Source organism: Carica papaya, chromosome 4, assembly GCF_054855325.1.
Source record: "Carica papaya isolate Zhongbai chromosome 4, ASM5485532v1, whole genome shotgun sequence".
NCBI classification, from domain to species: Eukaryota; Viridiplantae; Streptophyta; class Magnoliopsida; order Brassicales; family Caricaceae; genus Carica; species Carica papaya.
Genome location: NC_142312.1, coordinates 19544550 through 19562218, shown reverse-complemented (window position 1 = coordinate 19562218; position 17669 = coordinate 19544550). Strand labels below are relative to the sequence as shown.

General features: G+C 38.2%; 1 protein-coding gene across 9 annotated transcripts in view; it reads right to left on the bottom strand.

Moving 5' to 3' along the window:
- The window catches only part of LOC110812604 (Nucleic acid-binding, OB-fold-like protein), a 56910-nt gene that overhangs the window by 2945 nt on the left and 36296 nt on the right, over nt 1–17669 (bottom strand). For 5 of the 9 annotated variants that reach the window (XM_088218039.1, XM_088218040.1, XM_088218038.1 and 2 more), the window contains 2 exons: nt 3725–3832; nt 3197–3265 (listed from right to left, as the gene is read on the bottom strand). In XM_088218039.1, the coding sequence (XP_088074165.1) occupies nt 3197–3265; nt 3725–3832 (177 nt within the window). Of the gene's footprint in view, nt 1–12; nt 859–3196; nt 3266–3724; nt 3841–17669 lie in introns of those variants that run through there. The other 4 variants (XR_015818505.1, XM_088218042.1, XR_002539322.2 and 1 more) reach the window with 4 other exon arrangements.

The following is a 17669-nucleotide window of genomic DNA, read 5'->3' as shown; positions in this document are numbered from 1 at the left end:
GATTAAAAGGTATGAAGATAAATTACACCATTTTTAATTAATTATAATTAATTATCTATTTCTTTTCCATTTTAGAAAACTTATACATATAAAGTTGTATTATTCAAAAGAATATACATCAAAATAATCTTAACATAGTATCATAATTTTAGGTTAAAAAATCATAAAGTTCTTATAAAAATCCTATCCGGTCTTCATTGTTGAAATAAGAAAACCTTAAAAAGGTCAACTTTCTTACCAGCCACCATAACCTTAGCTGATGGCCACCAAAAGTCAGCCACCCCCATCACAAGCTGACAATGGAGCCAGTCATCTCCACCAAGCCCAGCCTTTGTTGCCAAGTCCAATTTGTGCAGCCAAGCCGCGCTAACCTTAGACATGATCACACGTTCGCATACTCTATCCTCACGCATGACCCTAGTCGCCACCATTTAAGCATCGCTCAGCCCTTGTTGCCTTAACTCACAACCAGACGTGATGGACTCTTTTATCATGACCAGACGAGCCGTTTGTTCAGACGTGCCAACCAAATGCGACATTGCTTGTCGAGATGCGACTTCTCTATCGCGTTGTTGCTCTGTGTCGTAACCAAACGCGAGCACTAGACACGACTTCCTCTATTCTCTCTTGGTTGTGCAGAAGTAAAACCCTTGCCACACAATTCTCTCCTTTGCGCACTTCAAATCGCTAGCACCGCTATCTGCTCTGATGTATCCAACAACAATGCGTCACTCTCTGTCCAACGCCGTGTCCGCTCTTTATCCAACAGCAAAATCACAGCCTCATGCACCACTTTTGGTCAGTCCTGACAACCTCTAAACAGTTGCATACCATCGATCGCGCTCTGTAGTGACAGAACTGATCCATGAAAATTTCAGTGGTTACCAAGTGTTGCTAGAATTCACAAATTCCAGAGGTTAAATCTCAATCCATAGGCTCACGTTCCCATATTGGGAATACCACCGACAAATTTCAGTCAATCCAGACAACCAATTGCTTTATAGACAAAGATAATTTAAGCTGGTCCCAATTAATCTGTACTACTCTTAAAGGTAAAAGCAAAGTTGGTCATCTTTTTGTAACCAGACCAAAACCTAGAAACTCCACATATGATACATGGGACAAAGAGGACTTTATGATCACAGCATAGCTGTGGAACTCTATGGCTTCAGAAATAATCAAAATTATGATGTTTTTGCCTACGATAAAAGCAGGATGGGATATAATTGGCGAAACCAATTTTAATATCAAGGATGCTGCACAAATTTATGACTTGACAGAAGACATTAGCAGCAAACCACCTCTCCTAGAGATAGTTTAGAAGTAAAGAAAATCTAATTGAGAGACAGAAGAACAAATACAAACCAAAGAAAATTAGAGATCAAGGTGCATAGTAAAGTAGTTGATTGAAGCATAGTAAACAATGATAGGAAAAAAAATTAACAGAAAATTTATTCCAAATTAGGATCTTGTTCTGCATTAGTGGAGTTGGAGTAAGTACTTTTGAGAGGATTGTGTCACAATTATGATGAACACTATCTCATAGGAAGCTAGCTAGTGCCAGAACTACTTTCTTTTAGAGCTTGTGAAAAGAACAAGTTAGAGCGACAAGAGCACCAAAACATCAATGATCCTTACCACCTTTTGGTCTTGCAACTAATCCCCAATTGAAGGAAGAAGTGACGTTATGCTTCTAATACAAAGGAATGAGAACTTATGGGGTTTGATAAGTATGTTGATATAGAATTTTGGAGAAATTATTCACTTTATTTTCACATACACCTTGTGATATTACAACTGAAATATTTATACAGAATTCCTATATACGAATAAGAAAATTTATATTATTGTAAAAATTTTAATTGATTCTACTAATTAATTACAAGACTACGGGAATTATTATGAAGAAAAAAAATATCTCGACTAACGGGGCAACGGAATATTCTACTTAATACTCCCTCTCAAATTGGTACAAAGATATACAAGAGAAATTTTCATCTTGTGTTCTTTCATCTTCAAATACAGGAGAAATTTTCATGTACATGTCTTCCTCTAAGTCTTTATGAAGGAAGACATTTTTCATATCAAACCGTTATAAATCCCAATCAAAATTGGTTGTACAAGATAGTGTAGAAAATAAAAGAATCAGTTCAGTTTTATTTTTTGTTGTTCTTAGCCTAGGGGAGGTAACCACAAAGTTGGTGAGGTATAACAGATTTTGTTATTCCTCATTCTCTTAAAAAGTTGTTAAAATTTTGTTAGGTTTTGTTAGAATTTGATTGTATGTTTCCTATAAATTGATACCTTATGGTGATGAAAAAATAATAAGCAGAGGTAGAATTTTCATTCTCTAAATCTTCAGATAGTAATATCCTGATTGTATTCATCTTCACAACAGATGCAAATGTCTCCTAATAGTTTACTTCATAGGTTTGAGTAAACCCTTTAGTCACCAATTTAGATTTGTATCTTTCAAGCAACCTGTCTGTTTTGTATTTCACAGTAAAAACCTATTTGCAACCAACCATCTTTTTTTCCAATAGAAGTGAAACAATCTCCCAGATTTCATTCTTTGACAAAATTTTCATTTCTTCGATCATGATTATAAAGAAAAACATATCTCGACTAATAAAGCAACATAATATTATAGTCAACAGTTGATAAACATGTAAAGTTTTTGTAGACAAACTAACAGGTTATACACTTTGGTCCTCTTTAATAATTAATTTTTTATTTCAAAAGAATATTGGGAATTGAGAAGTAGAAAGAGACAATTAGGGATGATCCCACAAGAGAAAGAAGAAAGTAGCTTTTTGCCTTGGCGTGAAGCCTGTTTTGATTTAGGTTTCTAGTTTAAGCTAATTAGGAGAAAGATGTTAATTGGGTTACAATTTTGTAGAGGATGTCAGTTACGATACGACACTTGAGAATTTGATACCCTAAATTAAGAGAGGTCATAAAGGAAGTAAATTAAAGAAGCTAGCTATGTGTTTGCTTCAAGACCTAAACTGGAGTTGATGCATAACCTGATAGAAAACATGGAACCTATTCAAGTACGTAACATATTAGTAATCCTATTCCAAGGGACACAAGCTCATATGAACGGTTTTTTCTTTCCAATCCAATAACAGGGACAATAAAATTTCTTTTTCTAATAAAAGAAAAAGGATCTGGAAAAATTCTAAAAAGTTTTTACCTCCTGGACTTTGTTTCCAGCACGTGCAAGCAACTTGTATTGGTTCTCAAATATGGAAGCCATATAAACCTGCATCAGAATTATGAACAGATGATATTCAAGGCTCGACTTTTCATTTTTATTCACTACATTCATGGACGAGCTTAAGTTTTTTTTTTTTTTTGACAGTCCAAGATAAAAAAATTTATCAATTCATAAAATTTACAATACGTAATTTTTAACTTCAGAAAGAATAAAACTTCATGTTAAGCAATAAATGTAACTTTGAGAAAAATAAAAACTTACAAACTTCAAACTGAAATAATAAAACCATTCCTTTTTCTCATAGAAAATAGGAACCAGGAATGATACAAGATGAAGATAAAGCTTAGAGTTAATACTTTTGCTTTTGTAAGTTCTCTCAACTTTAGATCCAATTAAAGGATTTTAGTGAAAATTAATTCCCACCATATACCAATATTATTTTGAGAGCAATAAAATCAACTACACTACGTATAATTAAAAGCCACCTGCACTAAAACCTCATACCTGAAAAGTTGGAGCCAGGCCTGGGCTCAAAAAGAACCGGCCTTTTGAAACAGACTTGATCCCTTCAATCTGCTTCAACTCTTTGATTAGTGATTCTACATCAGCCCACTGCCAAACTTTGACATCAGATCATGAGAATTGACCATGTGATACCATATAGAATCAAACTGAACAGCAATTTAATGTGATTGACTGAGGTTACTGCAGGCATATGCATACAGTACAGAAAGAGAGAACAAAGATCAGAAGAGAGAAAAAACTAGTAAGTTCTGTTTTGCTATAAGGAGAATCCAAGTCACTAATGATCCATAATATATTCTTATATATCTTGGCTGAAAGACATGGAAAAAAGGATAAAACATACATCTCAGACCACAACCTGTGTCCAAAATGATGGAAATAAAAAAAGCAGGTACCACATAAGATTATTAGAACACAAGAACTGTTGGTTTTGGCAGAGGTGCGCGTTTGGCGCACAGGTAGGACAGAAGAGAACAGGACATTGATGGATAGAACTAAATAAAGTGTTTGGTACATATACATATGGACGAAACAAATATGTTAAATTATTTAAATGCCCTGATGATATTTAATATTAAAGTTTTTCTTTTTGGTACTTTTTATGGTCAGTTTGTACAAAATTATATCATGTTAAATTATAAAATTAATTATTTTCAACAGTTAAGGGAGCTATCAAATAGGAAGACCCCTGAAATACAAAACTTGTGAACCTGTTGGAACAGATTCACCTTTCTTCTCAGCCTGACACCAAAGTTAATCTTTGGATCCATCAAAGTTACACACTTGTAAGCCTTTCTTTGGTTACCTCATTAAACACCACAACTGTTAGCTTTGGCCAACTTTACATTGCCAAAGTGTTTGGAAAATTGCCAGTTCCATTAAAAGTAAAGGTGTTTAAATGAACAGCCATGCATCAAATACTCAACAGCAACAAGACGCTATAAGCCCGTCGTCCTCACCGCATGCTATCTCTGGGCATCTGCATTTTGTGATTTAAAGAAGGAGAAACACAATTCTATTTATTTCTCCACTACAAGATGACTTGGAAGATTTGAACAAAAATATTTAGTCTCTTCGGCATTAACTGGGTTACTCCTCTTACAGTCGGGAGATTTTTGGATGTGTACATTAAGGGGAATGGGTTGAGAAAGGAAGCAAAGCTATTGTGGCAAGGGGCAGCGTTCTCAAATCTAAGGACCTCATGGCGTCACGAAACTCGCTGTCAGCTATGCGCGATAATGATTTTTTTTAAGCAACATTATAGGTCATGGCAGATAGGAACTTCTCCGATATAGCTATTTCCGATCTTCATCAGAAGAGGTGATGTGATCCTAGACAGCATGGAATATTCCCGGGACCATTCCATCTATCCAAGTCATGGCATGGGCTATCCAAGTGAGCAAGCAAGCAGCCAAAAATTCCCCAAGGACCAAGCAAGCGGCCAAGGCCATACAACGCAGATTCTTACGGTTTGGGGTCTAAACCGCCCACACATAAAGTCCAACAAGATAAAGAAGGCTTACATATGAAGGATGATGGACTTGGACCACTTAAGAAAGAGTATAACTGATATGAGTAAGGAAAGGGAAAAGAATTTCTTCTTATAGGGAGAATCAGCCAAAGGGTGAAATTCCTTTCTAAACCGCATAAGAAATCAAGAGAAAGAGGAAAAAAAATCCCATGCTTTAATGGGAGATTGAATCTCATGGATTTTGGGAGATTATAAAAGCAATTAATCATTTCTCAAACTGATCATAATCTTCATTAATCCTTCCCTCAATCATCTCTATAATTAATTAAGATTTTCTCTATTTAAAAAAAGAGATTATATCTATCCTATTTGGAAAGCAATCATTTCAATTATTATAAGTTTCCTATTCTATTTTATATTTATTTTCCGATGTAATTTTGCTATTAATTTAGGAGATCGTTTTCCTTATTATTCACATGGCCTACATTATGAATAAACTATCAATTTATAGTTATAATAATTCAAGTTTGAGAATAACAAAATTATAAAATTTTATTTTTCAATTAGTGAACTTTTCATCAACCTTCTTATTGAATGAGAATTGATTCAACTTATCAAAATAAGTTCTTGTGGCATTTTATTAATCTCTCTAAATTGATTTTACTTATCAAGATTCCATCTTATGGCGTTTAATCAATTCAAATCATCATTCCAATTATCTTGATTTTCACCTCTTTGTTGAATGTGGGTCACGTAAGGAGGGTTTACTTAGGATTTTAAGTTTCTGATTCTGATGTATATGCGGAATTTTGGATTGTATTGTTGATCCCAGGTTTTACATCATTTGGTATCATAGCTTAAACTCAAGATAAATCTTACTATCTTACATCTTTAATGCTTATATATTTTTTATTGTCCATATTTAGAAAAAAAAAAAATACCTTGCATAATTTCTTAAGCATTAAAAAAAACAAAAAAAATCATATATGTATGATCTTTCTCGCACTTTAAGCTTTTTTTTTTCCTTTCATTGTGCTTTTATTCCATTACATCTCTAATTAGCTAATTGTACTCTAGTTACTTGACATCATACATAAAACACACACAATCTTCATCCATATGTTTGAATTGTTATTTTAAAGATTTTTTTACTATTTTTTTTCCCTAAGATTTCTTGAAGTGTCATAAAAAAAACTTGATTATTTTGATTTAAGCAAATTCAATTATGACATTCAACTTGAAAGAATGAGATTGAGCAAAACACAAAAAGTGAAACACGTAGATTTTGGAGAAAAATATTAATTTTATTTTTCAACCTTTAACTTGTTACACTTAAGGTATTTATAGAGTTCCTATTCTACTGATAGAAAAATTCTTACTCTACTAAACTTATAATTATATAAAATTAGTATTCTCATACAGTTTTAATTACATAATACCAAATAATAAACTAAAATAATCAAATAATAAAATATGCAACTCAATGCTCCCCCTCAAGTTGGTACAGGGATATCATATATGCCTAACTTGCTGACCAAATTTTGAAAAACCATGTTATAATTTACCAGTGGCAAAGGATGCCCAAAAAGTGCTGCAAACTGGAAGCAAATATGTCAGGTAGCAACTTAGTTCGGCTTGCCGCAAAATAGCTCAGCGTAGCTCAAAACTGTTCGTTCTGGCTCAAAACGATTGGAGCTCGACTCTCAAACAACTCGGGCTTGGTTCTAAAACGGCTCGGCCTCCACCGAAGTATCTCACAAGCTCTCACGTGCTGCCACGCCCTGTAATCAGACCACCACGTGCCGTTGCGGCAACAACCATGAGCCATCGCCGGAAACTACCATGCGCTGTTGCCAGAACAACCACGTGTCGTCGAAAGCTCGCTAGGACTCAGCACAAAAACTCTTGACTCGTTAGATCCGGCACAGATCTAGTGAGGATGCACCAATAACCCCTCCAAAAAGGCCTCAGATTGGGTTTCACGCAATCAGGCCACTGCCGTGCTGGTTCATCTTCTCTGGCTCGCGTTCTCTCCCTTCAGCTCTGGTTTTGCGCACAGACAAAGACGGACTTTGCAGATCTGTCTTTTGATTTCTCTTCTCCTGTTGTCTCTTGGCGCAAATCAAGATGTCTTCTGCGCGCAAAGCCGAAAACAATTTGTCTCCTCTACTTCTGGCCGTGCCAATCTTGTTCCGGACATCGCTAGTCTCCACTCGGTCTTCTGCCCGCCGCACAACCTTCTAGTGTCACTGTCAAACACGGGTTTGATTGTGTTCTCCGAGCAGCAAGCTAACAGATCCAACTTCCCTCCTTCCACCACAACTGCTCCTCCTTGAATTGCCGCCACCACTGCCAATGTTTTCAGACGTTGGTTGAGATGGAAGGAAAAACACCATATCTATTTTTCTTTGGCCCCCTCTCTCTCTCTCTCAAATTTGGCTTATAAGATGTGTATAGATCTGGATAAGTGAGTACCAATCCAACCTATTGTACTATTTTAAGATTTAGAAAAAACTTTAAAATAGCTTTATTTGGCTCTAATATCAAATAAATTTTGGAGAAATAAAATTATTATTTTTTCTTTAAAAATCAATAGTTATTTTCCTTACTAACTATTCCTAACAGATTTTCAATGACCTTATACAACGTCACGTCCGATGACATTTTCTTAAAAAAAAAACAGAATTGATTATCTTGACTCCTATAATTCTTTGAAATATCATAAATAAAAATTAATTATCTTGATTCAAGCAAATTCAATTCTGACATTCAACTTGAAAGGATGTTGAGTAAAACACAAAACGTAAAACATGTGAGCACTATTTTCCTTACTAACCATTCCTAACAGATTTTCAATGATCTTATCTAATGTCACATTTGATGACATTTTCTCAACAAAAACAGAATTGGTAAAATCCTGACATAAGAAGTGTCCGATTTGAGGACAAATAGTTTTTGAAAAAAGAGGGGATAATATGAGCAAAGAAAGGGAAAATAATTTCTTCTTAATGGGAGAATCAATTAAGGGGTGGATTTTCGTCCTAAACCGCATAGGAAATCAAGAAAAAGAGGAAAACAAATCTCATGCCTTAATGGGAGATTGAATCTCATGGATTTTGGGAGATTATGGGAGCAATTAATCTTTTCCCAAACTGATCATAATCTTCTTTACTCCTTCCTTCAATCATGTCTATAATTAATTAATATTTTCTTTATTTAAAAAAGGAGATTATATCAATCCTATTTAAAAAGCAATCCTTTTAGTTGTTGCAACTTTCTTATTTTATTTTAGATTCATTTTCCTATATAATTTTACCATTAATTTAGGATATCATTTTCCTTATTATTCACATGGCCTGCACTATGAATAGACCGTCATTTCATACTTATAATAATTCAAGTTTGAGAATAACAAAATTATAAAGTTTTAGTTTTCAACTAATAAGATTTTCGTCAACTTTCTTATTGAGTGGAAATTGATTCAACTTATCAATGTAAGTTCTTGTGGTGTTTCATCAATCTCTCTTGAATTAATTTGACGTTCTATCTTGTGGCGTTCAATCAATTCAAATCATCATCTCAATTATCTTGGTGTTCATTCTCTTGTTGAATACAGATCAAATAGGAAGGATTTATTTAGGTTTTGAGTTTTTGGTTACTGATGTATTTGCAGAGTTTTGGATCGCGCTGTTGATTCCGGGTTTCGCATCAATAATGATGCCTAGTGGGCCAATCACAAGAGCAAGATCCAAGAAACAAACAAGCTTTCCACTTATTTGTCCAAGAGTTGATCAATATAGAGGAGAAGCTTGGACCAAAGGAAGACGCCCACAAGAGAAGAGAGGCAAGCCCATTCGGCAAGGAAGGCCTTGTTCATGCATCCCCCTACAAGTTATGATACATGGTCGAGAAATATGCTTGGAGGAGAGTCCCACCCAAGAAGAAAATTCTCCCCTATGAGAATTTTCATTCCACTCTTTCTCTCTTCATGTAAATTGGCTACAAGGAATCCTTATCCAAAAAAGACTTACGAGATCCATCTTTCAAGAATTTTAATAGAGCCCAAAACTACCATGACACGATTCTTAAGTGGCCTAAACCGAGAAATTGCCAACGTAGTAGAATTACAATATTATATGGAGTTGGAGGACATGGTCATGGAAATTGAGAAGCAGCTAAAGAACAAGGAGTCCTCCAGACAAATGTCGGGCTTGTACTGCAAACAGTAGTCAAATTCAAGGCATCAGCCATCATGTTAGCCTTGTCGGGCTTGTATTGTAAGCAGTAGTCAAATTCGGCCAAGAAGGCTTGCCAATGAGCTTGTTTAAGGCTCAACTACTTCTGCGTTTGGAAATAACTTGTGGTCACATTGTTTGTCATGATGACGAACTTGCTACCAAAAAGATAATGCCTCCACATATGTAGACAGAGAATGATGGCTATCATTTCTTTCTTTTAAATAGTATAATGCTTCTTTGTGTCATTGAACTCATGACTTTCGTAGGCAATTTGGTGACCCCCTTGCATTAATACTCCCCCAGAGATGCTAGTGTGTATTTTGAAACGTCTGGAGTAATTCGAAAGGATCATGACAAGTTTTTCAGAGACCACCTGCTTCAATCTCTCGAAGGCTGCTAGACACTTCTGTGTCCATTCCCACTTATGATTATCCTTAAGGAGGTTTGTGAGGGATGATGCTATGATAGAATATATCTTGATGACCCACAGGTAGTAGTTAACCAGTCCATGAAATGATCTCAAGTCAGGCCTTTTCGTGGGAGGCTTCCGATCTTGGATGGCTTGCACTTTGAACGAATCCATCATCAACTTGCCATCTTTGATCTTATGGCCAAGGAATTCCATCTCTTGATGAGCAAAAGAACATTCTTCCGCTTTATGTACAACTCATTTTCGCAAAGGATTTGAAAACTTCCTTGAGGTGTTGCATGTGTAACTCCAACATAGTGTTATACACCACAATGTCATCCAAGTAGATCACCACAAACTGATCAAGAAAGGGGTGGAACAACTTGTTCATAAGCAAGCAGAATGTAGTAGGGGCATTAGTGAGACCGTAGGACATGACAAAGAACTTGAGAGCACCATACCGCGTCACACATTATGTCTTCGGCTCATCACCCGCAGCAATGCGCATATGATAATAGCCATAGTGCAAATCAAGTTTCGAGAAGTACAACGCTTTCCCCAATTGATCAAATAGATCAGCTATCAAGAGTATCGAATACTTGTTCTTGATAAGGATATTATTAAGTGCCCTGTAGTCAATGCACATACGTAGTGATCTTCTTTAGAATAGGACTAGTGCACCATAAGGGGCTTTAGAGAACTAGATGTAGTCCGCATCAAGGAGATATTGGAGTTGTCTCCTTACATCTACTAGTTCTGGGGTTCCATGCGATAGGAGCCATGGTGAGAGGTTTGGCACCTAGTTCTAACTCGACCTGATGATCTACCTCTTTCCTTGGTGGAAGCTTCTTAGGAAGCTCTTAGGGCATCACGTCCCTGTACTCCTCAAAGACAGTTTGCACACATCTCGACACAACTTGCTTGGAGACAACTTCACCATTACTAAGCTCCCGCACAATCGTAACATAGCTTATTGCTGATTTTAATCCCCTCTTGAATTTCAAGGTAGAGATCATCGAGGACTTTGATATGTCAAGGCACCGCGTGGGGATAACCCGTCTCCATCTCGTCAAAGATGATGAGAGAATTTGATATATGGACAAGGAATGCAAGTGCCTTATAAAAAAATGCTAGACCTAAAACAACTTTAAAATCATCCATAGGCACAATGGAAAAGTCTAGCGTATCTTGACAATCACCGATTTTCATGGGCACAACTTCCGCAATGCGAATGACAGGCTTAAAGGTGAAGTTTACGACTTTGATGGTGCCACCATTCTTCATGATAAGCAAGCCAAGCATTTAGCTTCTTGCTCATCGATGAAGTTGTGTGTTGCCCTTGTATCCAATATCATGATTGTTGGTTCTACCCAACGATCGTGTCAACATATAGCAGGCTTTCGTCCTTAGAGGTGGTTGGAGAAAATATCTTGGTTAGACTACTAAGCAACTGTAGAAATCCCATGCTAGCTTAGGGATCCTCTCGAGACTTCCCCTTGTGAAACTCGGCCATAATGGCGCTCAAAGTCTTTTTGTTGTGACAGTCTCGCACCTAGCGTGCGTCGTTGCAAATGAAGCAAGGGTTGGGCAGTTTGCTATAGTTGTACTTAGACCTATCATTTTTCGTGCCATTAGAAGAGGGTTTCTTTTGCATACCTGTTTTGCAGCTTTGCTCTTCCTTCTGCCCGAACTAGTCTCCTACTTGAGTGCGGCTGCTTGGACTTGGATTTGGAGAAGTTGGTGAGCAACTCTGCAACTGATATGACAGCATCCAATGTCTCTACACCACACCTTTCCAGCTCAACCCTTTTGCAATTTTTGAGCCCATCCATGAAGAAGAAGAAGAGGGTGTCTTTATCAGATAGATCCCCAATTTCAATCATGCGGGTAGTAACCTCCTTGGTGTAGTTGGAGGTGCTACCGAATTGCCTTAAGCAACGCAATTTACCTCATGTTTCCATGTTTGCATTATGAGGCACAAAGTGCTTCCACAATTAGGACTTAAACTGCTCCCAAGTATTAATAATGCAGAGGTCTTTCTCCCTTTCGACATGCTTATGCCTCCACCAGAGTTAATTGCATCCCAGAGATAGGGGCATTGTTGATCCGGAAGTAGTTACCGATCACTTCCAAGGCATCAAAGTATTACTTGAAGCCAACAAAGAAGTTCTCCACAGGTGTGGAACTCCCCTTTGTGAGTAGGTACCCTTTCTCCCGAAATTACGGAGCTATCTTGTCGAATATTTTAGAGAGAGTTGTCTCGCGTCCCTAGGTATTCTCTACCTGTCCGTCTGTGTCAGGTTTCAAGTACAAGTAACTTTTTGTTGAAGGTCATTCGAGCTTTTCTTGGGAGTATAACATAGGTTACTTCAGTGCCGTAGTGCTTGGTACTCTAATATTGGCTCGGGGCATTTTCTTTACTCCTTACTCTGAAAAAGTAGGGGCACCTTGTTTTCTTGAACTGATAACAATCTTTTGACTAGCCTAGCCTCCTCCGTTCCTTAGGACCAACAAAGGGTAGTACAGAAATATTCTCCTATTGTCCATCAACTACGCCTTTTGGTCTCATCTTAGACCCTGACTCACCCTTTGTGGATGAACCTTGCGGAGGAATCCTTGGGCTTTTGGGACATTGGATTCTCACCAATATTTGCATTACTCAAGCCAACATTCTTGCTTCTACTTACCACCACCTTGAGGGCATGGGCGCCTGTGGTACCAGTGCTAGTGGAGGGAGGATTACTGACACTTATGCGAATCCCACTATGCACGCAATTAATCCGTCTCAGATCATACCCTGCTAATCTCGCCTTTAATAAATCTCCAAAGATCAGCAACACTTCAAGCAAGGGAAGTCGCTTCCCCCCTAAACACGTTGTCAAACTCTTCAATTATGACCTTAACAATGTATTATTTTCGCATTCTCTTAGACAATGTTGTCCACGATATTGAGAAGTTCGCCCGCGAAGGTTTGGACGTCTCCATATTGCATTTTAGCTGAAAAACACAAGGCCCAAGGGACTCAACTGCAATGGTAGAGACAAAAATTTTTAACTTACCTTGCTTAGGCTGGCACACGACCTTTGACTTACATCACCAACAACTTCGACTTCTCTGATGTCATGCTAGTAGCTAGTGTTGGTTCAGTTAAAGGCAGGAAGGAACCTGATTCTAATATCACCTGTCACGGGCCGAATAATTTCAAAACTTACCCATGCAGCACTTAATCTAAGCAGCAAAGACCAAGTCTTTTGTGTGTAGGAAGAGTTATCTAAGAAGAAGAGAGAGTAATGAGCTTGGGAGAATAATAGAGCTTTATTAAGAGCTTGTAGACTTACAACTATACTTGAGTGTTTGCTGATGCTTTACAAATGAAGGAGGTGGCCTATTTATAGTGTTTGCTCTCCTTAATGAATGCTTAGAATGAATTTGATCAAACAGTATACGTAATATCCATAGAGAATTCTAGCGATATATACAAGAGATATTTGTAAGGGACACACGCTGGAAGTGTCTAAGACATTCCAGTGGAGAGCAGGTAGCATGCTTCTACCGGTTTCTAGAGCCTTCCAAGCTGGCATCTTACTTGGCAGACACTTGTTAGAACTTTTCTGTAGCTTCTAGAGTTTTCTCCTGCATTCAGCTTTTTCCTAGGATTGGGATTTTTCTCGCAGCTAGGCAGCGTGTGCGAGTAAGAAAAGCAGCCTGCATGTGCGCACGCACGTTTCTCAGCCCATCCAAATCTTGGCTACACGGCAAAATGCGCGGGAGTAACACCCTCCCCCATCAATCACACAATGTCCTTGTTGCGCTTTCCTCCTTGTAGTACTGGATAGAAAACTATAAAAGTAAATATTCTCATTTCTATGTGACCTTGCTATCCGGCATTTTTTTCCACTTCACTAAGTATTCCATGTAGCTCGGCACGACACGTCTGCAAATTACCCTATCTGTAAGAATGCATTCCACTTTCTTATCGAACTCAATGATAATGGTAGAAGGGGCATGCTAGGACTCACTTCTACTTAGATATTCCTTGCCTTCATGGTAAGCCTTCAAGAGACTTACATGAAATAAAGGATATAACTTGAGTCTCGGAGGGAGTTGGACTTTGTAAGCCGCCTTGCCAACTCTTTTGATGACAGGAAAGTGGTCTTCATATCTGTAGGCCAACCCTTTGTGCATTTTACGAAGAGACCTAAATTGGTTGGATTGGAGCTTGATCATCATCATGTCACCCACAGAATACTCCACCAAATGCTACTTGGTGTTAGACCACTTCTTCATTTGGCAAGTGGCCTTGTCAAAATAAGCCCTTATATTGCCTCCTCGTGCTACTCACGCGCGAACTTGTAAGCCACTTTCTGCTACCCCTATATGTAGAGGCAATGATAGTGGGCGTTAGGGGGCCGTTGTCCTATGACAATCTCGAAGGAACTTTGTCGTGGACTCACTTCATTGGAGGCCGTATAAGAATTGGGTCACATCAAGTAGCTTTGCCCAATCTCACTGATAGGGGCTGACATAGTACCTCAAGCAGAATTCCAGTAATACATTCACCCACTCGGTCTGGCCATTGCTTTGCGGATAGAAGTTAGTTGAGAAGTTCAGCTCTGTCCCAACAATTTGAACAACTCATGCCAGAATTTTCCCATGAAGTATGGGTCTTTATCATAGATGATGCTTTAAGAGACTCCCCACAACTTCATAACATTCTTGAGGAACAAATGAACAACTTCATCCACCTGACAGTTTGTCGGAGTTGGAATGAAGGTGGCATACTTGTTGAACCTATCAACAACAATCATTATGCTTTCACACCAGTCTAATTTTGGGAAGGCAACAAAGAAATCCATGGAGACACTTTTTCAAAGTCTTTCAGGGATTGGGAGGGGCTCAAACAATTCGGCAGGGTGCGGCTGCTCGACCTTGTCTTACTAACAGACACGGCAAATCCGTACATAGGCTTCTAGATCATCTTGCATGCGGGGTCAATAATAATAGCTTTGCATGAGTTCTAAGGTACACATTATTCCTGCATGGTCAGCCCACTAGTTCCAAAAGTTCTCCCATTTCAGCACGAATTTACGATTACCAACAATCAGGAGCATCCTATTTTCCATCCAGAATTGTCGTATCTTTGTCAAGTTTTTGGCCAAGGGATCATTTGCATCTTCTCTCTTATGCGGCCAAGTAGATCGCTTTGTGGTGTCCTCATAGTGATCAAGGCAAGATTTGTTCTTCTACCCAGAGCGTCAGCCACCACGTTGGCCTTGCCAAACTTGTATTGCAAACAATACTCAAGTTCGGCCAAAGATTCTTGCCCACGAGCTTGCTTGGGCCTAAAATTTTTCTGCATTTGGAAATAGCTTGTTGCCACATTGTTCGTCATGATAACGAACTTGCTGCTAAGAAGATAATATCTCCACGTACGTAGGCAATGAATGATGGTTGTCATTTTCTTCTCTTGAACGGTATAACACATCCCTATGTCTTGAGTTTACTACTTTCATAGGCAATTGGGTGCCCTATTTGCATTAATACTCCCCCAATTATAAAGCTAGAGGTGTCAATGTGTACCACAGAAGATCTAAACTAATCTACAAGGTCATGACAAGTTTTTCGAAGACCGCTTGATTTAATCTCCCGAAGGCTGCTTGACACTCTTATATCCATTCCCACGTACGTTTTTTCTTAAGGAGCTTTGAGAGGAGTGGTGCTATAGTAGAATACCCCTTGATGAACCATCGATAGTAGTTCACCAGCCCAAGATATGATCTCAATTGGGGAACTTTCGTGGTAGGCTTCCAATCCTAGATAGCTTGCACTTAGATCGGGTCAATCATCAACTTGTCATCTTTGATCTTATGGCCAAGGAATTCTACCTCTGCTGAGCGAAAAAACATTTCTTGCTTTAATATACATCTCGTTTTCGCAAAGAGTTTGGAAAACTTGCTTTAGGTGTTACACATGTTACTCCAACGTAGTATATCAAAATGTCGTCCAAGTAAACCACCACGAACTAATCAAGAAAGGGGTGGAATAACTAGTTCAAAAGCATACAGAATGTAGCAGGTGCGTTAGTGATACAATGGGAATGACAAGGGACTCGAAAGCACCATACCACGTCACACATGCTATCTTTGGCTTATCATCCGCGTCAATGCTCACCTTATAATAGCCTGAGGGTAAGTCAAGCTTCAAGAAGTACGGCACATTCCCCAATTGATCAAATAGATAAGCTATCAAGGGTATCAGGTACTTTTTTTTGATAATAATCTTGTTAAGTGCCCTGTACTCAACGCACATACACAGTGACCCATCTTTCTTCTTTTGGAATAGAACTGGTACACTATAAAGGGCTTTGGATGGTTGGATACAACCCGCATCAAGGGGATCCTGGAGCCAAAATGTGTCAGAGCAGTTCTTGAGGAGTAAAAGACGTGATGGCCCCAGAGCTTCCCAAGAAGCTCCCACCAACGTGAGAGGTAAATCATCAGATCGAGATGGAACCAGGTGCCAAGCCTCCCGCCATGGCTCTCTGTCGCATGGCACCTCCCGAGTTATCATAACTAAGAAGGCAGCTCCAAGACCTCCTTGGTGCAGGCTATATCCACCATTCCAAATCCTCTTATGGCGCACCAGTCTTATTTCAAAAGAAGAAAGACGGGTCATTGTGTATGTGCATTGACTACAGGACATTCAATAAGACCACTATCAAGAACAAATATCTCATCCCCATGATAGTTGATCTATTTGATCACTTGGTGAAGGGACAGTACTTTTTGAAGCTTGACTTATGCTCAGGCTAGTATTAGGAACACATTGTCCCATGTGATGAGCCAAAGATCGTGTGCATGACAAGCAGGTTTTCCAAGTCTTCTGCGAAAATAAACTAGACATAAAAATGGAAGAGCGTTCTTTTGCTCAGCAAGAGATGGAGTTCCTTAGATAAAGAATCAAGGATGGTTGGTTAATGATGGACCAAGTGAAAGTGCAAGCCATCCAGGATTGGAAGTCTCCCACGAAAGTGCTCGACTTCAGATCATTCCTTATATTGGTGAATTATTATCAGCAGTTCATTAAGGGATATTCTACCATAGCATCACTTCTCATAGACCTCCTTAAGAAAAACTACATGTAGGAATGTCAAGCAGCCTTCAAGAGATTGAAGCAAGCGATCTCCAAAAAACCTGTCATGACCCTTCCGGATTACTCCAGATCTTTTAAGGTACACACTGAAGCTTTTAACTTCACAATTGAGAGAGTATTAATGCAAGATGGGCACCCAATTGCCTATGAAAGTCATAAGCTCAACGATATAGAGAAGTATTATACAATCTAAAAGAAGGAAATGACAGTAACTACCTATCCCCGAAAACTTCTAGGTTCATCATGCTATTGCTTTAGGTTTACATACAACTACATTAATCTTAGTAAAGTGCGTTTTAGATGCACGTGATTCCAAGTTAATACCAGATAAAAAGGATTTTAGTTATAGTTTTCCTTGCGATGGTCCGGGATGAGGTGGTAATTGTAATATTTCAATTTGAGACGCATTTTATTTGGCAATTTTCTGGATGTTAAATACTATTGAATGGGTAACTTTTTATTCGCATTGGAAACAAATCACATTATGGCAGGATAACATTTTACAGTTTAATGAATCTTGCACTTATTTAATGGGATAGTTAAGAGATTATCTATGGTTAAACTTTTCACAACTTATCAATGGATATAATTTGTTTGCTACGAATAGTTTATGTATCTGGAGGCATAATCTTCTTGGTAGCAAGTTCATCATCA